This window comes from Prorops nasuta, unplaced genomic scaffold (assembly GCF_024137725.1).
Source record: "Prorops nasuta isolate Cenicafe-Biocafe unplaced genomic scaffold, Cenicafe_Pnas_1.2 PNAS00002, whole genome shotgun sequence".
Classification (NCBI taxonomy): Eukaryota; Metazoa; Arthropoda; class Insecta; order Hymenoptera; family Bethylidae; genus Prorops; species Prorops nasuta.
This window is the reverse complement of record NW_027116799.1, coordinates 5,578,097-5,601,765: the sequence shown is the minus strand read 5'-3', so window position 1 is coordinate 5,601,765 and position 23,669 is coordinate 5,578,097. Positions and strand designations below refer to the sequence as shown.

At 34.8% G+C, this 23,669-nt stretch overlaps 4 protein-coding genes across 5 annotated transcripts; 2 read left to right on the top strand and 2 right to left on the bottom strand.

Moving 5' to 3' along the window:
- The first annotated feature begins 67 nt into the window (after positions 1-67).
- Positions 68-18,883, top strand: LOC136783601 (tyrosine-protein kinase Btk-like). Its single transcript, XM_066743860.1, has 20 exons — positions 68-300; positions 540-701; positions 792-957; positions 1,024-1,184; positions 1,294-1,491; positions 1,590-1,781; positions 1,849-2,232; positions 2,306-2,462; positions 11,153-11,389; positions 11,513-11,770; positions 15,228-15,292; positions 15,366-15,449; positions 15,534-15,598; positions 15,689-15,754; positions 15,825-15,953; positions 16,039-16,232; positions 16,335-16,675; positions 16,787-16,905; positions 16,969-17,221; positions 17,308-18,883. Exons 1-20 carry the CDS (start codon positions 226-228, stop codon positions 17,407-17,409), a joined length of 3,408 nt encoding a protein of 1,135 aa, XP_066599957.1. The 5' UTR covers positions 68-225; the 3' UTR covers positions 17,410-18,883.
- MED7 (mediator complex subunit 7) lies at positions 4,816-6,000 on the bottom strand. The gene is made up of 3 exons (XM_066743882.1): positions 5,385-6,000; positions 5,172-5,324; positions 4,816-5,102 (listed from the first exon to the last, which is right to left on the bottom strand). The coding sequence occupies exons 1-3, from the start codon at positions 5,712-5,714 to the stop codon at positions 4,902-4,904; spliced, it is 684 nt and encodes a 227-aa protein (XP_066599979.1). The 5' UTR covers positions 5,715-6,000; the 3' UTR covers positions 4,816-4,901.
- Positions 18,884-19,036: 153 nt separating the features above from the next.
- EMC3 (ER membrane protein complex subunit 3) lies at positions 19,037-20,279 on the bottom strand. Its single transcript, XM_066743875.1, has 3 exons — positions 19,856-20,279; positions 19,529-19,785; positions 19,037-19,429 (listed from the first exon to the last, which is right to left on the bottom strand). Exons 1-3 carry the CDS (start codon positions 20,002-20,004, stop codon positions 19,047-19,049), a joined length of 789 nt encoding a protein of 262 aa, XP_066599972.1. The 5' UTR covers positions 20,005-20,279; the 3' UTR covers positions 19,037-19,046.
- Positions 20,280-20,444: 165 nt separating this feature from the next.
- Positions 20,445-22,895, top strand: LOC136783607 (putative uncharacterized protein DDB_G0282499). Of its 2 annotated transcripts, XM_066743862.1 has the most exons (5): positions 20,445-20,625; positions 20,784-20,889; positions 20,979-21,227; positions 21,639-22,005; positions 22,096-22,895. In XM_066743862.1, the coding sequence occupies exons 2-5, from the start codon at positions 20,793-20,795 to the stop codon at positions 22,442-22,444; spliced, it is 1,062 nt and encodes a 353-aa protein (XP_066599959.1). In that variant the 5' UTR covers positions 20,445-20,625; positions 20,784-20,792; the 3' UTR covers positions 22,445-22,895. The 2 variants fall into 2 exon arrangements, with proteins under 2 accessions (XP_066599959.1, XP_066599965.1); XM_066743868.1 differs by lacking the exon at positions 20,445-20,625 and having other exon boundaries at positions 20,784-20,894.
- The last annotated feature ends 774 nt before the right edge of the window (positions 22,896-23,669 follow it).

Here is a 23,669-nt window from a genome sequence, read left to right as displayed (position 1 = left end):
ATTCATGTCACGTAAACTATAGGTTTTCAATACTGGCAGTACATAAACGAACGCAGACAGGTATTAATAGAGGCTAGAGAATCTGACCGAATCAAACCAAACTCCGAAACAGCTACCATCTTTGTCGTTCTTTGGCGTGGTGCATAGCCGGCAAGATTCTGTTCAATTAAATGCTTGCATTTATGAATTCTATTCTTTAATTTGTAATAAGTAAAGTTTTGCAAGATGAGTACTGATCGTATAGAGAAATTGTACAAAAATTTTGGGATTTTAGCGGATGCAAAAGATAAACTAGCAGAGGTATGTTTCTATTTGGTTAGATAGGCTTGTTTAACTTGCTTTGAGTTTTTTTCTTTTAAGCTATAATATTCGTAAATTTCTTCTAATCCATTAATTTAAAATTATTCGTGCATTTAAATTTAAATTTATGAGAAGCATAAGTTACAATAATATAAGTAGAAGAGATATATATATTTGTGTTTATATATATATATATATATCAATAACTGACAGTTAATTCTTTCATAAATGATATTTAGCATGAAAAAGAATATTTGGAGATACTTACTGCTGTCAAGGGAACTGCAAAAGAGAAAAGGCTCGCATCACAGTTTATAGCAAGATTTTTTAAACATTTCCCAAAATTAGCTGATCAAGCTATTGATGCTCATCTGGATTTATGCGAAGATGAAGATATGGCAGTAAGCTTGTTAACTTATTTAATTTATAATTAAGTTTATTATAAGATTTATTTGATTGATTTATTACTTGATATAATGTGGTTAATATAGATACGGAAACAAGCCATCAAAGATTTACCTACCTTATGCAAGGACAATAAGGAGCATACTGCAAGAATTGCAGATATATTGGCCCAGTTACTACAAGCACAAGATTCTTCAGAGTTAGCTGTAGTACAAAATAGTATCATGTCATTAATGAAAAGTGATCCTAAAGGTAATTTCTACTTAAATTTAACAAAGCTTATATTAATATATATTTTTTTCTTTTGTTATATTTAAGGAACCATTAGTGGATTTTTTAGTCAAATAATTAATGGAGACGATGGAACAAGAGAAAGATGTATTAAATTTTTAGCTGCAAAATTAAAAGCAATAGGTCATGATGTTATTACTAAAGAACCAGAAGAATTATTAATTGCAGAATGCAAGAAAGTATTGCAGGTTAGATTTATGTAAAATATAAAATCTTTCACTACTATTTTGCTTTTTTCTTGAACTTAAGTTAATAAATTCTTATTTCAACTGTGATTTCTAATTATTCGATTTATAGGATGTAACATCTGATGAATTTCATAGCATTATGGAGATCTTAGCTTGGACTAGATTAGGATCGACTGTTACTGGTCAGCAAGAACTAGTAGATATTACAGTAGAGCAAGCTGAACTATCTGTTCCATTTAAACATACTAATGCAGAACAGTGGAGCAGACTTGTACAATGCATTAAACATGCTCTTCCATTTTTTAGTGTAAGTTTCTTTGTGCAGTATGTACTTTTATTATTTAACTTTTTAATATTTAACTTTTTAATATTTAAATGTAATTGTTTATATTATCCATTTTAAAGTCTCAAGTAGATTCTTCGAAATATGTGTCATACATTTGTATGCAAGTTTTACCACATCTATCTTTAATTACATCACCTGATGGAAGAGATGTACAATTAGAATTACTAAAACTTCTTGCTGAGCTTGCAGTATTTTGCGGTACCATTGAAAAACCTGAAGAAAAAGTACAACAACTTTATAACACTTTAATTGTAAGTGAAACAACATACAAATTATTTAATGTATATAATGTATATATTAATACCATTTATATTTTAGACTTACATGCCACTGCCACCAGCCGCAGAAGTGGCAGAGGTACCAATATTACAGTTTAGTCACGTTGAATGTTTAATGTATACTTTTCATAAAATATGCAAATATGTCCCTGAATATTTAATGAAAGATCCAGAACAACTTAAGGAATTCAGACTTAGGCTACAATATTTTGCACGTGGAATTCAAGGATACATAAAAAAATTAAGAGAAGCAATATGTGGAAAATCAGAAGAAGAGCTAAAGTCAGAAGAAAATCAATTAAAAGTCATTGCTTTAAAAACTACAAGTAATATAAATACTTTGATAAAAGATTTATTTCATTCACCACCGAGTTTCAAAAGTGTCATTCACCTGTCATGGAAAACATCAATTAATGAGAAGAAGGTAATTTCTTATTATAAGAGATATTTAAAATTCAGAATTAAATGTAAATTATTCTCATTGTTTTAACTTATAGAAAGATAAAACTACATCAGGTCAAAAACGCCATACACCAATTACATTTGGAAATGACCATAGTCCTACCAAACGTGGTAAGGAAGATAAAAATACCAAGAGAGAAATTTATACTCCACCAAGTGGAAAATACAGCTCTAATATCTCTCCTGCATATGGTGAGTTTATTTATAATATGATTGTTCGCACAATTATACAAGGTATCATAGGGGCTTAGATTATAATGTGAAAGGTCATAAGCATTTTATTTAAAATAACTTTTTTTTAATAAATGTGAACTTGAAAATATTAAAGTATAGTGAATTATCCATGTGTCGAAACTAATTATTACATATAATTTTTTTTATTCTGCACTGGTTTCTTATGAAGGTTGCATTCACCTTATAAAATAATTTAATGTAAGAAAATTAAAATTAACGCGCGCGAATATTAGACATTAATCGTTTTTTTTGGTTAAATTAAATGTGACGTTTCTGACGTCATGTTAATAACATCTATCTAAAATTACATTATCTATGATCTTTAAAAGTTTTTTCTACGATACTTATGATTTCTTATATATACATGTGGATGTGTATTTGTTTCTTTGTAATAATAGTTCTTTTGTACTTGATTTTATACAGGAAGAGGACGATTCAGAGGTAACAAGTCAAGCGGACGTGGAGGTTACCGACCAAGAGGACGCGGTACATGGAGGAAAAATTTTTATTAATTTATGAATCGACTTTTGTTTGCAGCTGTGGTTGTTCGAACAACTTACTAATATGTTTGTGATTAAAAAAAAGAAGAGAATAATAGTGAGCTTCTTTCTTTTATGAAAAATAATCAACGTAAATTAAATATAATGTATCTCAAACATTTAATGATCTAATGCTCAATCATGAGCAAGTGCGAAATTAGTACGAAGAAAGTGACGGCAAAAACAATGATAAAAAAAATCCAGTGTCATTGTTTAACTATAATGGATTGTATTTGAGAGAAATCGACTAGAGTGAAACGAAATTCGCTCATAATAATTACAATGATTTATAATAAACAAAGCAAAAAACAATTATTGATTATAATTTTAAATAAAGCTTATTGCACACCTATTTATCGCGTAACAGCTCGGTACGTCCAAGCGCTGACTGATGAAATGTACAATACAATTTCATAAGCAATGCATGTGTGTGTATAATGTTGGCGGACTATACGTCTACCGACAGCACCAACACAGCCCGGTGCTGCCTTTTTGCCGAATGGGATTGAGTTTGAGTATTTTGAAAATGTCTAGCGCTAAATGTTTAGCTCTGTGACCTGTTCGAGTGGTGGGGGGCGTGAACACACTTCCTTGCATGAAATTTTACAGCGACTTGTAAGAATATTCTTTAGCCGGCGTAACAAAAAGCAGCTTTAATCAAGTACAGACATACAAAGTGTTTTGATGATAAATGGTCAAAACTTTAAAGGATTGTAGAGGGCGGGGGGTAATTTTGAAGGATTTTTGTCAATGAATAATGAGTCGCTAAACTAACAAAAATATAGTATACAAATTAGAAAATTCTGTGATTTTCGATATGGCAAAACTCTAATCAGTACTACATACGCATAAACTCTTGTCTTTTGAATTAACAGCTATTTTATTTTCTATGCACAAACAATGCTGATTATAGTTGCGCCACGCTGAAAACGTAGAATTTTAAAGTTTCCATTAATAATTTATATTATTTCAGCGATTTATTGGTTATTAAAAAAAGTTGCTCAAAATTAATTTCCTTACAACCTTTTAAAATTCCAATATGTGTCACTGATACACTCTTTCTTAGAAAGTAAAGTCGGTAAAATTATTAATAAATTAAAAATTGTGATAGTTTATTTCGAGAAAAATAACAAGAAAAATAAATACTTAAGCTTTAAATAGCAACTTTTGAATGTTAGAAAATATGTGATTGAATATCTTCATAAACTCTTTTTCTTAAACAAGATATGGAGGACAAATCCAAATCAGATTCATATCTAACTTAGGTATGTTTAGCAAATTCTTCTCATCCCTCACTCATAACTCTTTGTTACTGGATCATTTTATTCATAATTTAATTTTGCATAAATATTAATTTTTTTTTTGTAGATCCCTAACTTTTTTAATAATTATAAATTAAGTTGCTTAAATCATTTATAGTTAAATTATAGTTTTTATTTCATCAATTGCACTAAATAAAGACAAAAATTACTTTAAGCTTACTATATTTTAAAACATTCTTTTTCCAGATGCTGATCCATGAAGTAATGATGGCAAATGCAGATACAAAATATGAACTTTTTTATTTGTTACAGAATTTTGGAAACAAATGAACACTATTAGTATTGCAAAAGTAATTAACCAGTTTCTTCTTAGAAAATTAATAATACAAATATCTCATAAAAGTTATATTTTCATCAGTTTGTAAAATAAGCTGATAGGAATAATACTAATTATTCTTTTTCTACCATAACTGATCAATAAAATTATATGTAAAAAAATATGCAAACACATTATTATTATCTTAATAAATAGTAATTCTTTATTAATATATGTAGAATTGTTTTATTATACAAAATATATAATATTACGATGATCTTTAAAAAAAGCTATTGGATGAGATCATATCATCTATCACCTTACACATGATGCGGTCACTTGGATTACATGGATCTGTCGCTTGTTGTTCAGAACTAGATGATTCCATGGATTCCATAGCATCTGTATTAATTGCTAATTTTGAATCTAATTCTGAAGTATCTGGTAACATTTGCAAAGCATGTTGTAATATTTCTTGAACCTGGAATTATGTAAGAGAGATTATAATAATATGAACCTACTATAGAGGAGAAAGGGTAAGTGAAAAAACCTTTTCAAGATGTTTTTGAAATCTAAGAGCAGTCTCAATTCGCTGTCTACGTTGTAGCTCCATCATGACACGTAATGTTTCTCTTGCTTGATGAGGTCTGAATTCATTTAACAAATGGTGTATATGTATAAATAGCAAACTTAAATCTTCCACCTAAAATAAAAATAATTAGCTTATCTTCAGATAAAAATTGTTTTAAAGATGAATAAATACCTTCTCAGCTCTTCGAGGACTGTCAGGACATTGCACTAGCAAATCAATTAAATCCAAAAAATTTACTAGTAAAGAATGGTTCAGTTTTTTTAGTTCTCGTCGTCTATCGAAATGTTGTGGGTACAGTCTTTTAATTCCTTGAGCTTCCAATGGTCTAATAATTGTGTCATCCGCATTGAACACATTTCCAAACATTGAGTAAGTGTCATGAATAGGTGGAGGTGGTCTTGGTGCGCGTCCACGACGTACATTGTCATCGGTATGTAAATTAATATATTGAACAGGAGGTAATGGCAATGAACTAACTTGAATTGATTCAGGTGCTGCCATTTTTTCAATAAATTTTATTAACGGGAAAGCCTATACCGACCAAAGCTCCGCAGTCCGCGTATACGGCGTACTATACGTGTAGTGGGTGTAGTGTAGGTAGAAGGGCCACACAGGGCTAGTAGCCAGTAGCAGCCACTTAGGTAGGGCCGCGGACCGCGGTAGGCCGTAGGGCCACAGACTCAAACTGTCTAAACTCTAAACTCTAAATTGGTCTAAACCACGCTTTAGCGGCTCTGGCCGCTGGCGCGCACTCTCATGTCTCTCGTCGTCACTCACTCCGTCTCTCTTTTTTCTTTCCCTACTTTTACGAATCGCCACCAGGTGGCTACCAAGCGGAGTAATCCCCGCTGATTAGTTATAGTTACTGTCGTGTTACTGCAGTGCAGTCCATTTTAGGCCGGTATTCATAGTCGTTACTTATATTTAAGACCGACTTAAGCATAGGTTATCTTTTTCTATTATTGTTAGGTGAAAAAGGACAATCGATACTTTAAGTCAGACTTAAATATAAGCAACGACTATGAATACCGGCCTTAGTACCTTCGATTCTCGTGGGACAAATTCCGGACAAATAAGAAAGAGTGGGGATAGCTGAGTGTCCAGAATGCAGATCCAAGTTCCAACACTTCCAACCCCCCTGGGCAACAGTACTATCAGTAGGCATATAATAGGCGCGTTCACGGAACACGCTTTTAGCACTGCCAACGCTACTGCGCATAAAAAAATGATTGAAATGTGTGTGCGCAGTAGCGTTGATAGCGTCTCCGTGAACGCGCCCAATAGAGATAGAGACCGTGCACACCAACACAATGATAGCGAAGTGTTAATGTATAACTGTATACGTATAAATAAATTACACTCAAAAACTGCGATTATTGACCGATAGTTTGCGCTGATAGTATGCATATACACCAATATACATTCTTATCTCACTGTCATTGTGTTAGTGTGCACGGTCTCTATGTCGCGTTCTTTTTTACATTGCAGTACAGTACAGTATGTATACATACATACAACTACAGCACTTTCACACACTCTCTGCGTGACCATACATTTATTACAGTATCCGGACTGATCCGATCCGGACCGACCGTCCGGACCAGTCCGCCGGACTCCGAAAGCCGCAGCCCGCAACCAATGAGAATGATAGTTTTTCGGATCCACCACTGTGTCCTGTCCTGTCCACCAGTCTATTTTCATTCGATTCGTCTCGGGTGGAAGGGGAGTAACGCACGTTGTTGCCGATGTGATCTGGCGGCGTTATTGTTCATGTCGGTAACGTCTAGCCAGGGCAGCCAGCATCCAACATCGCCATTCGTCAGTCGGTGGGTCGGTCGTTTGACAGATGTGAATGTATAAGTTCGTTCCACGGTTCCACGTGAATTTTTTGTTTTTAATGTAGTTATGTTTTTGACAACTGTTAATGCTTCAGATAGTAGCAAATAACATTGCATGGTAAGTGATTCTTTCATTTGTCATATGGATAATATGTACTTCTTTAAAATACTGGACAAATCATTAAGGAATCATATACTCCGTTAATATAACCACAAAATGAAAACTATAACATTAACATCATGCTTTATTAAGAAGTTGTACTACTGTAGTTGTTTTATATGGTCTTTCATCCCGTGATAGGTGATATCATTCGCATCTTTATCATATTGCACAGTAATAATAATAATTTTTAAGAAACGCTAAATCTATTTTTTATAAAATCAATCACAATAGGAAAAGAAAAAGGAGAGAAAGAAAACACTAATTGAAAATAGGTGTTATCTTAACGCTGATCATGTTCTGATCTAAGAAAATTGTATCAATAGTAAATATTAAACAATTACACCAGCAAATTTGTATTTTATGTATGTTCAACAATGTTCACTGTCATATAGCATATAATATAATGTAAATCGAGATGCAAAACATCAAGAACATAGCACAGACTATTTGCCTGGATTCGAAATCTGAATCTGGTTAAAATTAAGAATAATATAAGGAAGGTTAACAGTACGTGTGTATGTTTATATGTTGAAGGGCGGGCCTCCGGATGGCATGGCGGGGAAAGATAGGAAGGTGGAGCCAAAGGGCTCTGATGTAGTCAGACAAGGATTTATGGTAAAGCGGTCGCAGAACAAGAAACGCTTCACTCCTGTTAACTATAAACAACGCTGGTTCGTGCTGACTCGGCGACATCTCGTATATTACGACAGTGATGGCGAGGTGGGTAGGATAAGTAGGACGAAACTATAAAGGATATGGCATAAATCGAAATAATATTACATGTATAGTTAATTATAATTGTATACGCAAAAAAATGAGAATAAATGTGGTTAAGTGTCCAGGAAACATTTACTACTACTGCACAATGTATCGTAGTAGTAACTACAGTAGTGACTAAACAGTGGCATGATGCTGAAGATAGCCGATAGTTTCAACCGATAGTTATGGAAAGTAGTTGAGAACCACTGCTAATCCACAATTTTCACGAAAATTTGTTTTTGTACTAAAATTGAAGCATAGGACAAGCTTGGTAGAGCAATAATGCACTGATGTGATTTTCATTAAAAATATTGACTTGGTTATATATTTTAAATCTAATTAAGAGAAGCTTCTATTCACTAATTTTCGGCTTAGCATCAGATAGCAAGAAATTTAAATTTTGTTTAAATTATACAGTTTTGTAGCCATAAGATTCTGTAAACATTGGTATCAATGCCATTGGGGATCGTGACCTCATTTATATGATTTTTGAACAGAATAAGCAGAAACACACAGCAGCGAATTTATGTTATCTAACTTTGAGTTAAAGTTTTCCGATAGCAGAATTAAAAAAAAATTAAACTTACACTGTTGTGTAGCCGATTAAAGCAATCCGCACAAACCTTATGGAAGAACAGGAGTTTCGGTGGATTTGTCCATAATTCTTGAAAGCTTCTTTGTCTCTTACTAATTAAATATTCTTATGACAATAACTCGTTAAAATTAAGGTTAACCTTCTGGTATATTAAATTGAGGATAAACCATTATTTCAAATCAAATTATCTCGTAAATTATTATATTAAACAGTAAATTAATACAGCATTATTCTAATCTCCTAAAACAGATTAGAATAAAAAATGTAATAAAAAACATGGGTTCCATTCAAAAAAGTGTAAGTGACCTTCATATGGTCTTCAAAACTTCAACTATAGGATTAACTGTATGCATGATTTTTAAAAAAACTTTAAGTATAATGCAGATTCTTTCTAACATATTATTTTTTAGAAATATTTTTCAAAATTGGTTACAGCTGCAACCTTATTAGCACTCTGTATATACATAATCCTGTAATATTAAAATAAAGTTGAATAAATTTCAAATACATATTTAAGAACTCGCTCCACCGGCATTAAGACCTCTCACAAATCCTTTGCTGGATTCAGCAACCAATAATTAAACACACTAATCACTCTCGCTTTATATTTTTAGAATAGAAATTCAGGAGCAGGAAACCGATAAGGCAAACGATATCTATGAATGAAATAAAAAACAAGAAGGAGATCAAAGAAAGCGACCGAATAAGCCGAAAACTGAGCATTTTATACAACATTCTGTATAATGAACTTTTAAACAGTATTATTTAAAATCAATTAAATAGTGCCACTGATTTCATCTAGGGTGATTTGTTGAAGGTCACGGGAAGGTCGTTTTAATTTTCTGAAATGGAACTACTGATTTTTTGTTACATGTTTTGGTATCTCAATTTAAGAGCTTCTTATATATCACTATATAACAATTTATCATTTAATTCTGCTGGTTATGAATTAATTGAATTTGAATCAATGAAAAATCAAACTTTGAGTGTTCTTAGTGCTTAAATAAGTTTAACGCAAGTTGACACGTTTTGATGATTGAGACGCAAAGAATACTTTTTCAAAATTAAGAACATAAGTCGAGACCTCAAATTCATAAGATTTGTTCGTGGTCCTTTTGAAGACGGCGTGATATCAAAATTATTTGTAGATCACGACTTCCTTCTTATTATTGGAATAATTTATTAGAAGTTTAAAAAGCGTATTTTTCTCTTGGAAGTTTTCTTTTTTGGTAATAAACTAACGTATTAAGAGGATTGCGGTCCTTACGAAATTGATACTACGTACTGTTTTTAAAATCTTATTAACAACAAGACTGTGAAATCGAACAAATCAAAGAGGTTTTCCGCTATGTGATACATGCCGCAAATTAGTCACAATAGAAGTTTCTTTTGTAATTATTATTATAAATAGGCAAGGTAGTTGATATTTTTACTTAAAATCACATCAATGTATTGTTGATCGACCAAATTAAGAGTATTCTCTGTTTCATATTTTCAATAAGAAAAACTGTGTTTTATGCGAAAATGATTTATTAGCAGTAGTTCTCAATTAGCTCCCGTATTAACTGTTGGGGTTGGAACTGGTAGCTATGTTCAGCGTTAGCAATTATTGCCGGGCCATGTGGATGAAAAAAAATCGAAGCCTGGTCGCAAAGTAGGGGTGGCCGAGGGTGAGCTATGATACAATGAGGTGGTCGGGGTCTTCGAGGGAGGATGGATAACGTATAACGTGGGGGTTTCTGTTCGTAGCCCTTAGCCCATGTGCAATATTATTAGCGCAAGCGCCTCTTGCTAATTCTCGTTCCTCGTTCCTTGCTCGTCCCGTCCCCGTTTCAACTGTTTCCTGCTTCTCTCCTGTACCATTCTGCACGCTGAGCCCGTTGAGACGGGTCGGGATCGGTCGGGGCTAGGAATCGCTGCTATCACTAGACTCTCGCTAAAATCTCTCTATCCATATCTCCTCTTTAGTTTTCGTTGTGCATCCTTCAGCCAAAAACTAACGACGGTCGATCGAATTTTTCCAATCCAACGTAAACTAGCTACTCGGAAATTTTCATTGACAATATCTACCGTCTACGCAAACTCTCCCATGTACTTGGAGATTTTCCTGGGAGTGGACTGAAATGGAGTGATCAGTGGAGTAAAGTGGAATTTTCACAAGATATTGTTCCAAGATTCAATTAGAGCTACTTTGAACGATTCTCAAATTCTGTGATTGCCCCGAGGCAAACGAACGGACGAATTTTAATACAAGATTTTAGTGAAAAACTGAATTATTTATCAACCGGACAAGGCGCAGGTAATGCAAGTACTTGCATGTATATCATATACATATACACATATAGTAGTACTGTATGTGTAGGAAGCAAGTTGGCAAGTTGATTGAATATCTCACGCGTTTCGATGGAAGTTTCTCTTTGAGAGTTTCCTCTATATGAAAAGTATTCAGGATTTTTTCTTTCATAGCGTCGCAAGGAGCGGGGAAGGATCGCAATCGAGACCGTACACGTGGTAGAAACGGCGAGCCTCGCAGGCAATAGCGTAGGAGGGGGAGGGGGAGGAGGAGGTGGTGGCGGGTGCAAAGGTAATAATAACGTTGCAAATTGTGGAGGAGGAGGAGGAGGAGGAGGAGCTGGTGGAGGAGGAGGCACTAGCAACACTGGCGAAGTGGTCATCAACGAGGCTGGCAGCGGGGGTAGCGGAATACCAGCTGGACTCCCTTTCCAAGTGGGATACCGGGAAGCCGGGCAGGAATACACCCTCTACCTTCTTGCTACCAGAGAACAGGACCGTACTGATTGGATACGAGCCATTCGAGCCGGTAAAAATCATTTGTTTCAATTATAGGAAAATCCATACTCTCTCTCTTTCTTTCTACATATGTATATATATATATATATATATATATATACAGTAACAACAATTAATCATACTTTCGCTGCAGTTTGTAGTGAGAATCCAGGATTGAGCAGCCGCTATCACGCCGGATTGTGGAGTGGAAAACGTTGGTCCTGCTGTCGACTTTCAACCCGCTCTGCGGATGGTTGCGACACTTGCAGCTTCTGGTCCTCGAAAATACCATTGCCAAGCTCGAATCAAAGCTCGACAACCACATCGACTTTAACGTTGACCTCTTCAACCACGGGGAATACCACTAATGGTTCCTCGTCTGCTGTAACAGCAGCATCCTACACGACTGGTGGTGAGATTATTATTTTCTCGCCTTTGGACCTTACGCTTTAAACGGATAAAAACACTGTATTAATATTTATTTCGATACAAGCATCTGTCATGAAAACTACCTTACATTGTGTACGTTTATGTATGAATTTGAAGAGTATATTAATAGAGTGTTTTTCGAAATGCTTTTAAAATTAGCTCATGAAATGTAATAAAAAAGACACAGTTTTCCAATACACTCGTGGTACCCGAAAATGAGTCGGTTACATTTTTGGTGGGCTAGCTAGTAATAGTTGCCTGTCTTTGATAAAACTGGAACGCAAAAGGAAACTTCAGAGGAGAGATAAGAGAGGACGTATGTGTATTGATAAGGCAGAGAAATTTATCGATGAAAAACATTTCGCAATAATAAAGACGTTAAATTCAACTCGTTGAAGAAATAAAAGTGCATGCTGCGTTACGAACGAGCCGTATCCCACCTTACCATGTCTGTTCGAGCACTTGGCCTTTACTCATCTACGGATCTACCTTTATTCCGCATTTTTTTAATTCTTGTAAATTCTACCCTCTTTCTCCTTTCGCAGAGCTATTTTAGAAAAATTTTTGGGAAAACAAATAATTAATCAAATCGAACCTCGGCGTATCAGTAATTAAGCTAACGCAACCAGTAACCAAAAGCTTTCGTCGCTCGATAATAAGGACAGAATTGAAAGAGGTCCTAGTGTTTCGTCCTTCCTTATTCATATTATCTTAAATGATGAGTTTTGTTTATCATATAGGTACTGCATAATTTGACAAGAGCAAGTGTACAAATACCTCATTACGGTCCCCAGAGTACGAGGTTGAGACTCATAGTGGGCGCGCTTAATTGGGGTTAATGATTGTACGTTGACTGCAGCTCCTCCTCCTTCTCCTCTTCCTCCTCTTCTATGTAAAAGCTCGACGCAACTTGGCCCACAGTCGTCTTCCATTCTTCCACTTTCACGGGTCATTAACAACTGCGATGCTCGCTCTCCGTTCTTCGTCCAAGCTGAAATTTGTACGCTACAACATTGTAATGCAGTAGATAGTGCACGTACTGCCTCTGACATTAAGAACAATAGGAGGTTGAAAGAGTTGCACCATGCGCCGTACGGCGTACGCTCTCTTTCGAATCTCCGATGATTCGCGCGCCACGTGAATTCTCTTATCGCTCGAAGCATTATACATTTGACGAAGGTATAAATGGTCCTCTACATGCAGGCTCGATTATCGCAGATCGTTGCAAAGGCTTTGGCTTGCACGCCAAGGTGAAACCCGTGAAACTGGGGCTTGGCGGAGCGAGCTTGAGGATAGAGAAGGACAGGTGGAGCGATGGTAGTGAGGGGCCTAGAGAGACCAGGAGAAGGGGCATCGCGAACCGAGAACGTTTCGGTTTCATTCGTCCGGTGACTGGTAGTGGTGATCGTTGATTTAGTCGAAGCAGAACTATTGCTATGGAAGGATCAGCTACGTGGGAACCAATCTCTTTCTTTGCCCAATTGTAATCCTGCGCTGGCTTTGATCGAGGGACGACCAATGACCTTGCTACGAAGGCTAGACAATTTTATTGCGACAAATAGTGCTTCTTGTGACTTGCATCGTGTACGTTAGAAAAATAATTGTAGGAGGTATGATGGTAATAAGCGCATTGAAACAAGTTGCCAATGCTGCCAGCAATGCTGTCCATTCGGCCACTGGAAGCAGTGGAAGCACCACCGGTCATGGCCACGTCACGTCTGGTACGAAATACCTTCAGCTTCCTTCCTTTCTTCGTCAATTTTTTAACCGACATTCACGAGCACGATCATCCCGAGGAATCCCTACAATTGATCAATCTTTCTATTCTTCTTTCTGATTAGCTGCTCACCTGGCCCATCTGTCTGCTCGATAACTTCGCGTAACCTTTTATGTTAAAGGCAAACGATGCTTCGCCATTCCACTCGGTTCTTTCCCTTTCAATTATACACAGCTTTACCTTTCTAGGTGGAGGAGTTAGGGGGAGAGAGAAAAGTTTATCTAATTTTTAGAACGGTTTACCATTCGTTTTAGAATACAGCTGCTCGAGATGTCCCAAAGGCTTTCCACGTTATCGGTGAAAATTCTTTAATGATTCTCCTCTCTCACTAGCGAGGTCAACGAACGGTGCTCTTACCTCCCACTACAACTCGCTCCTACCTTTTATACCCCGTCACCCACCTTCCATTTTTTATTTTCATTATTGCAAATACTCCAAACCCACCTCTTCGATTGTTATAGCCTTTCAAAGATATTAAGGCATTTCAGCAATAATTATACCTGTTACTCTATATACTCTTCTTTACATAGTTTATCTTTGTACAGCCGAGTTGAAAAGCTTTCGAGCTTTGGTAAAGTTATATGTGCCAAAGCCAAATATCTAACGGGTGGCTCTCACTCGTTGTACACTTTTGCCTTGACAAACTGGTGAACGAGCTCGTGCATTGAAAGAAAAACGCTTTCTTCCAGTTGCTTGAATACCTAAGCCTTTGACTATAGAACGTGGTTCATTCGTCGTTTGCGCGCACATGCGCGTGCGCAAAGAGACTATGTGAAATATTTAAATTCATACTCGAGGACTCGAGGATAGTGCATATTGCACCGTCTCAAGCGACAGCGGATTCAGCCGAGCACTGAAGTTGGACAAGGTATGACTTGAATAATCGCTGAAGGGCCTTAAGAAAAAGAGCCATCACGATGGAGCGTAAAAAATTCATTGCGAGCCCGTCTCCCATCTTTTGGATGGCGATAGCTGTATTTCGATCAACCGTAGATGTAAAAACAATTAAAAATGTAATACAGTTTCACAAAATTCCTGCTGGACAGATTTCATAATCAAAGAAACACATAAACTGATACATCAACACTTGTATATTTTTCGACAAATAATGTATTTAGTTGCATCGAATGATTATGGAATTCTTTTAGTATGTACAAGTTAAGCAAAGCTCGAGTAAAAAGATTTAAATATCTATATAGACTTGCAGCGAGGCCATTGACTACAATCTCCTTTGCTTCTTGGTGATACTTGGTCAGGGAAAACACGTGACCCGTTGTTCTTAATTCTGCCCGCAGAAAGCTATATTCTCTGTATTAGCTTTATAATAATTCTTCTTTATCGTTTAACGTTTAGACTTTTTCTTTTTTAAACGATTCAAAGGTTCAATTGCCAAACCACTTCTCGGGAATATTCAAAGGCGTTAATGCGTTATACGTCCTATAGTGAGGCCTGACAGAGAGGGGATGTTGGGGGATAAGCTCGCATTGATTTTGTCTAGACAGGGTGGAGACACTAACCGACGCGTAAAGGGAATGAAGATATAGATTTATCTGTGCACTCATCCAGATACATGTCTCCTTTAGATTATTGAGCTTATGGGACACTTTGCAATTTTGGTAATTTAAACAAATTCATCTAAGATATTAATTTTACTCTGTTACAGGAAATCCCTCAACACCAGTGGCAACTCCAGGAAACACACCTGGTACTCCATCATCGAAAGCAAAAGTATACCATTTTTGAGTAACGTAATTGCTAATAATAATAACGTTATTCTTTAATGTGATTAATTCTGTTCCAGGATAAAATAATGATGAGGGCTAAAGTGGTGGTTGCATTGTACCCGTTTCGAGCTATCGAAGGCGGAGACTTGTCGCTTGAAAAAGTTAGATCTTTATGAAAGACACTTCAATCATTGATCCAAAATTACATTGTTTTGCAAAGCTTTACTATTTCATCTTATTTTTAGGGTGCAGAATACGAGGTTTTGGATGACTCTCAAGAGCATTGGTGGAAAGTCAAGGATGAGCATGGGTAAGTATTATACTTGGGCATGGCTCTAAAGCAATACTTTGTACATTTCTTATTACCTCGATTCAACGGAGATCTTGAACCATATTTCAGATCCATCGGCTATATTCCAAGCAATTACGTAAAAGAAAAAGAACACTTGGGGCTCCAAAAATATGAGTGAGTAAATTTTCTTTGAACAGTATCGCAAGTGTAAGGCGTAATCAACAAGAGTTTTGTCATGCGACAGATGGTACGTTGGTGATATGTCGAGACAACGTGCAGAATCTTTGCTCAAACAAGAGGATAAAGAAGGCTGTTTTGTCGTCCGAAATTCTTCCACCAAGGGATTATATACTCTATCCTTATACACGAAAGTGTAAGCGATTAACAGTTTTTTATTTGTGATAATGACTGAAATAACAATATTTTCTTATTTTCTTTCAACTTTTGCCCATTTTTAGCCCTCATCCTCATGTGAAGCATTATCACATTAAACAGAATACACGCGGAGATTTTTATCTTTCGGAGAAGCATTGCTGTGATACAATTCCGGATCTTGTCAATTACCACAGGCACAACAGCGGTGGCTTGGCCAGTAGATTAAAAGCAAGTCCCTGTGATCGCCCAGTACCAGCTACTGCTGGTCTTAGTCATGGTAGTATTTCAGTGTAGCACAGATTTATCGCTCGACAAATAAATATTTAAATTAACATTATTTAAGTTAACAGAGCTTATCTATATACTTTTTCCATTTCAGATAAATGGGAAATAGATCCAGCTGAAATTCACCTTTTGGAAGAGCTAGGTTCCGGTCAATTTGGAGTAGTCCGACGTGGCAAATGGCATGGATCCATCGATGTAGCTGTAAAAATGATGAAGGAAGGTACTATGTCGGAGGATGATTTTATCGAAGAGGCAAAGGTTATGACAAAGCTTCAGCATCAAAACCTAGTCCAATTGTACGGTGTATGCAGCAAAGATAGACCAATTTATATTGTCACGGAATATATGCGACACGGATCCCTTCTTAATTACTTGCGCCGACATGAAAATTCTTTGGGTGCGAATGTAGGTCTTTTGCTGGACATGTGTATACAGGTAAAATTTAAAATACAAACACGTGCATTTACCTTTTTCCTATCATAATTTAATTAAATCCAGCTATCTTTCCTCTTTCTCTCGTTTATTTTTCATTGTTTCGTGTTTTAGATTTGCAAAGGAATGGCATATTTGGAAAGGCACAATTACATTCATAGGGATCTTGCAGCTCGCAACTGTTTAGTGGGCTCAGAGAATGTTGTCAAAGTTGCCGATTTTGGATTGGCTAGGTAACTTTTCATAGATTTGAGAAAAGAATGATACAGTTGTACAAATGAACGATATTCTCTTAGGTACGTTTTGGACGATCAATACACAAGCAGCGGTGGGACGAAATTTCCAATCAAATGGGCACCGCCGGAAGTATTGAATTATACTCGATTTAGCTCAAAGTCTGATGTTTGGGCTTATGGAGTACTTATGTGGGAGGTTTTTACTTGTGGAAAAATGCCATACGGTCGTCTAAAAAATACCGAAGTCGTCGAAAGAGTTCAACGTGGTATTATTTTGGAAAGACCCAAAACTTGCTTCAAGGAGGTTTACGAGGTAAGCTTGAAATTAACGTAACATGTATAGTTATTTATAGGAAATGCAGCAACGGTGTGCATCTGGTATTTTATTCTAATTTAAAGGTAATGAAAAAATGCTGGGCTCACTGTCCCGAGGTGCGGCCTTCTTTTCGCGTGCTAAAGGAACAGCTGATAACCGTATCCCAAGGCCTGCTTAATGATTGACTCGACCTATTGCGGTGTGTGCGCCCTTCTTCACCTTCCGGCTTCTCAATGGAAGCCATGCCATCGCTCGACCGTTCTCTCCCAATTCTACGATCGTCCAGTTTGTCGTACAACTCCGCAACGCTGCCGTCGTCTCATAAAATTCGTAGCTTAGCTTCGCCACCTTGCGCCATCGATCTTATTCAGCTCTCATCAACCTCGCGAACACTTGAGAAGGAAGGTTCGTCTTCGCCAAATACACCAGGCCACGTAGCTAGTCAGTCGTCGTCAAGCTCCTCTAGTGTCTGTGACATATGTAGCTCTTATGGCCATCCATGGACCAAAATTTGCAAGGCCATTCGCGCCATAAAGGGTAAATAAAGCTCCGCTCTATAACGCAAATCCTTCCGTTTTTTAGATGTCATTGACAGTCATAATAAAAATAATAATAGTAATGATATCAACAATATTAATAATGATAACAAGAAAAAAGTAAGGGTAACAGTAACTGATAATATCAATAAAAACGACTGCTGGAATAGTCAAAACATTTCTTTTAATGAATTATTATTTCGATCATTGCATGAATGAAACGATGTGCATACTCTTCTAGTTTGGATAAATATTATTATTCATCTTTATTATCAAAATGTGTGTTTGTGCACATATAGTGTGTGAGATTTGCCAAGTATCGTAAGTTTATTAACTAAACGTTTTTTATTTAAAATAACTTTTATACTTGAAAAAATTTAATTTTTAGATCTATCTACTGACTGACATTAATTTTATTCGCACGAAGAAATTTTGTGTAATGTAATTCTTCAGTGCATGTAATTTATCCAGTAGATATTAGACGACTCTTATATTTTAACAAAGGAGAATTAGGATTGTAGAACAAGAGGGTCTTAAACTCTGGCTTTATGGTAATGCAGCGAAGCGATGCTTAATTGTGGTAAAAATATGCGATTCAAGCTGTGTTTATTTACATATATATTAAAGAAAAATCATCTTATTTTATACTTTTTAATGTTTAATATGTTTATTATACCTACCTGTTAGGAGGTCGAATGCGAATAAAAGCTCGAATTTATAGAAACTGAGAAATGTTTAGCATTTTTGATATTTTAAAACTTTATAATTATCTTTTAGGAGCTCAAACATACATAGGTATATGTTGACTAGTTTTAAAATATATAATTAATCCATTAAAGAATTTTTCATTTTGCACCCTAAATAGGTATAATAAGAGGACGCAGGAATTGGTATATTCCGCGTATGTGGATTATCCTCATTTCGTGCTGAAAAAACATTGTTCGGTAGAGCATGAGTTTCAAAACAAATTTTCAAAGATTTCTGTATGTTACAAAAGTATGGAAGATTCATAAGATAATACCTTATGAAGTCTTTCTATCTTCTACCTAAGTTAGAACCTTAATGTTATTAAAAATAAATATAGAGAACAATTTTAAAAAGTGACTTTATTTTTCCTAATGTACAAAACATTTGTTGTTATTTTACCAATAGCATTTAATTATGGTATAGAATAAATCTTTGATATGTAAAACTATATATGAAATTTCAACAATGTTTCAATTAAATTTCTTTATAAATTAATCCTATGAGAAAAGGATAAGAAAAAGATCAGAGCTAATTGCATCCTATGAGAATTTATTTGTTTTATTTTGATGATATATACTTTCAACAGCATCTGCTTTATTTAACTGACCAATAAAATCTGCCTCAACACCATTTAATGCCCAATTATGCTCACAGATCTCCAATGCTTCCCATTCAGATTTAAAGGCTGCTTTTGGATCAGGAGGCATAGACATAGCTGCACCAGACACTTGATCCTGCAATACTCTAGAAGTATCAGCAGCATTGTTTTCTCCCAATACAAGTGTATAAATGGAACGTAGTCCAAAGACATTGAGAAAATACCATGAAGCTGACGACACCCATGCAGCATCCAAAGTAACTAATTCTATTCCTCGTTGCAACATTGGCTTGAAGCGTAATGTTAATGGGAATGGTACTTTTGCTAAAATTGAAATAGAAGAATAATTTAACACGAGTTGAAGATTGGAGAAACAATATATGAAAAAGTAATGGCATTTGTGGAAGCAAAATGATATCTTACTAGTAACAAAACCAGAAAACATCCAGTTAATCCAGCCTCCAATTAACACCATAGGTAATACATTTGTAACATTTCCTTTTAACATATCAGTCATCATATTGGGATCTGTCATTGGATTTTGTGACACAGGAGCACGCTTTTGTGTTTTAAAGTACCCTGTTTCCTCGTTATTAAAAAAATGCCTTCTAGTCATAAAGGCTATTTTAGGAATATACTGACCATTTTCTCTAAGTAGTCTTGATCTTATCATAACCTGACTGTGGTTAAATAAGAAAATTTTATTTAATACAGTAGATAAAATGACATAGGTAAAAATAATTGGTATACCTGTCTTGAACTTGATGTACTTCAACTTTTTTCTGCGATGCTAATAAAATTGATACATAATGTCTGATTATACCTACAAGAAACGTTATAACCACAATCGGTAGAAACACCCATCCACGAATGTTTGAATCGAGTAATAACTCAGCCATAACTATTGTACTGAAGTCAGAGAATGGTACAAACTTTAAAGTTACAATAATGAATTACTTCATATCAGATCAATTAATGCTGTAAAATCAAGAAGGGCCAGTAAACCGTGCAAACTGGTGCAAACAGACAAGCAGTTAGCAGACAATAGCAGACAGTGGCAAACAGTTAGCAGCTGTGCCTTGCCTTGCCTTGTGACAGACGACAGTGTGGATCAGTGTGGACAACCAGGACAACTAGGACAAGTACTATGATGTGTATAGCTTTTCTGTTTGTTCACCCACCATCGTCCATCACCACTCAGGGCGTGTTCCACTTTAGGCCCAATCCCTTGTCGCTTGAAACAATGGGTGTTTACAAACGCATAAACGCTGCCTAAGCGCTGAGGAAGCGTAGATTAAGCGCTGTCTGTTTTCTGTTGAACACAACGACAGCTGCTGCTTAAATGTAGTAACGTTTTAGCAAGACTCCGCCATCTTAGTTTTAAAACTTCTGGGCTACTGACTGTTAATTCTTGAATATTCCTCCTAGTCTATGCAAATTTACTCCGAATCGAATAATTAAAGTAGTTTTTAAAATCACATGTTTTTATTTAAAAAATATTTTTTGCGATCCCTTTTACGGTGAGTTAATGTGTGAAAAGAGCACACTATATTCTATAGTTTTAGTTTTAATAAATACGCAATGTCATTTTCTCTTTAGCCATTGTACTAAATTAATACTAGCTAATGTGCGATTATAACTTATAGTTTATAAGCTTTAATTTTAAATTTAATTGCAGGAGAGTAAAATGGCAAGAGAAAATAATGAATATCTTACCTACGAGTATAATGGACAAATTTTTAAAATAAAGGGAAACAATAATTTCCATTTAAAATTGCAAAACAGTAATGTATTAAGTTTATAAAATGTACAACTTTTATGTGTATGTGTGTGTGTGTGACTTTGTGAAATGAAAAGAAAACTTATATTTCAGATCCTAAATTTTGTCAAGAATATTTTGAAAATGTATCCAATGATAATTTGGATGTATTTGATGAACACATAGATAATGAAAATTTCAGCAGCATGCAGTCTGTTGAAAACAATTTTAATGACAATACGAATGAAGAAAATGTTAGTTACGTAGACAATGTTTTTAATAACGGCATAGATGAAGAAAGTCTTAATAATTTGGAATATGTAGATAATTCTTTCAATAGGAGTGTGAATGGAGAAAGGAATGGTAAGTAGTAGTAAGTACTGTTAAGAGCGTGGTAGTTATAAAACACTTTGAAGCATAGAAGCAAAAAGAAATGTCTCTCTCTCTCAATATAAATGTAAGAGATATAAAATTTTGCACACAACCCTTTCAAAATATATTATTATTTGAACTCAGAAAACTTTTATTCAAAATGTTGATGAGTCTATAACATTTAGAGAGAACTGCGTATATGCATGTTTTTGTATCTTCATGTTTAAGGACATTTTACTAGCTGACCCTACATATATTAAATAATAATTTGTTATAATAGTTTAACCAAATAGTAGACCTTAGTTGTCTTAGTTGTTAAAAAATTTTTAATTAAAAAATCTTGGTTCCAATGAACTTAACTTGTTTTTAATAAATGTTTTCATGTTTTAACGTATGTTTCAGATCCTAAATCTGTTTGGAATGACAGAGAAATAAAATTCTTGATTGAGAAGTATGCCGAAAGAATAGAGAAATTCAGAAATCCTAAACTCAAAAATAAAAATTTATGGAAGGAAATTGAATTAGCTTTCAAAGATTCAGAACTGGCAAATATTAAAGCTGAAGCTCTTGATCGTAAATTACGTAATTTGAAAGGAACTTATAAAGCGATCAAAAATGATAAAAGGAAAACAGGAAGAGGTCGACCTACCTGGGAATGGTTTGATTTAATGGACAAAATATTTTCTCCCGATAGATCAGTTAATTTTGCAGGAGGACTATGCAGCATGACAGAGTTAATCAATAAGCCCATTGATTTCAGAATGCACAGGTAGAAACCTATTTCCTACTTTTGCTGTTATGATTATAATTTTTGTTATAAAATTTAAGAATAAGATTTTTCTAAATGATTTGATTATAGTGAGTTTGAAAATAATCCAGATGATCCGTCAGATAGTACTTCTTCAAATGGGGGACTATGTGATTCTTCAAATAATGAAAATATAGATAATGATACAAGCAGAAGAAGAGAAGTTAATAGAAAATTATACAATCAGCGAAGTAAAGCAATTGAAATAGAAAAAGAAAAATTGGGAGTATTAAAAAATTTGGAAAATAAAATAATTACTTCTGATAAAATAGAAAAGAAGTTTGATATATTAATAGAAAATCAAAAGCAACAAATGTCTCATATAAGAAGAAGAAATGAAATTTTAGAAAAAAAAAATGAGTTACTATCAAAGTTAATTGACATGCAATTTAAAAAATAATAATTTCTATATAGTTTGCTCGTTTACAAACAATCATATAAAAATAATTTAAAACTCGGCAGTAGATTGGCCGCGTCGCTTGCAAAAAGTAAGAAATAAGATAATTTAAAAATTCGTCTATAAATTGCACTTATTATATTCAAAGACTATAATAAATAAAATAATTTAAAAAATCGGCTGTAGAGTGGCCTCGTCATATTCAAAGACTGTAATAAATAAAATAACTTAAAAAATCGGCTGTAGAGTGACCTCGTCATATTCAAAGACTGTAATAAATAAAATAACTTAAAAAATCGGCTGTAGAGTGACCTCGTCATATTCAAAGACTGTAATAAATAATTAAGCTAAAAATCTCTCTCTCTCTCGGCCACTGCCTGTTTTTATATGTCATGCAGAGAAAACTTAGTCTTTATACATGTCGTGTAGTCATTAGTAAATAAATATTATAATAAATAATTCATAATAGCGCTTCTTTTCGTCCTGGCATCTTCATTCTGTAATTGATCCTCATTGTCAGCAATGCCATTTGTATCATATGCACTATCATTCTCATTATTTCTATTTTCAATTTCAGAAATTTGTGCTTGCTTATTAATCAAAAGAAAATTATGTAGAGTACATGCAGCAGCTATAATGTGATTAGCCATATGTACAGAATTCACATCTAAATACTTCAATCTACGCCACTTTCCTTTCAAAAGACAAAATGCTCTTTCTATAATTGAACGTAAGGACGCATGTTTCGTGTTATAATTTATTTGTTGTGCTGTTAAAGTTCCATTATCTTTAAATGGTGTCATAACATTTAGAAGCAATGGGTAAGCAGAATCTCCTAAAATATGCTGCATCGGCGGTAAAAGAGGATTTTCTGCATTTATTAATTTATAATAAATTTGACTACTTTTGAATACTGCAGCATCATGCGCTCGTCCTGGCCGACCTATTAAGCAATGAATAAACTTTCCATTGTAATCGCAAGTCCCTTTGCAAAAAAAAAATTTATAAATTAATGAGGTAATGTTACTTCAATCTTGGCTAGCTGTTATAAAATATGTTTAAAAAACTATTAAAACCGAGAAAGTTAGAAAATTTATTTCTTTACCTTGTAAAATAATAGAATGAAAATCTTTTCTATTATAATAATCATTGGCATTATTTGGTGGTTGTTTAATAGGAATGTGGCATCCGTCTATTGCTCCAATAATACCTTCAAATCCTGCACACC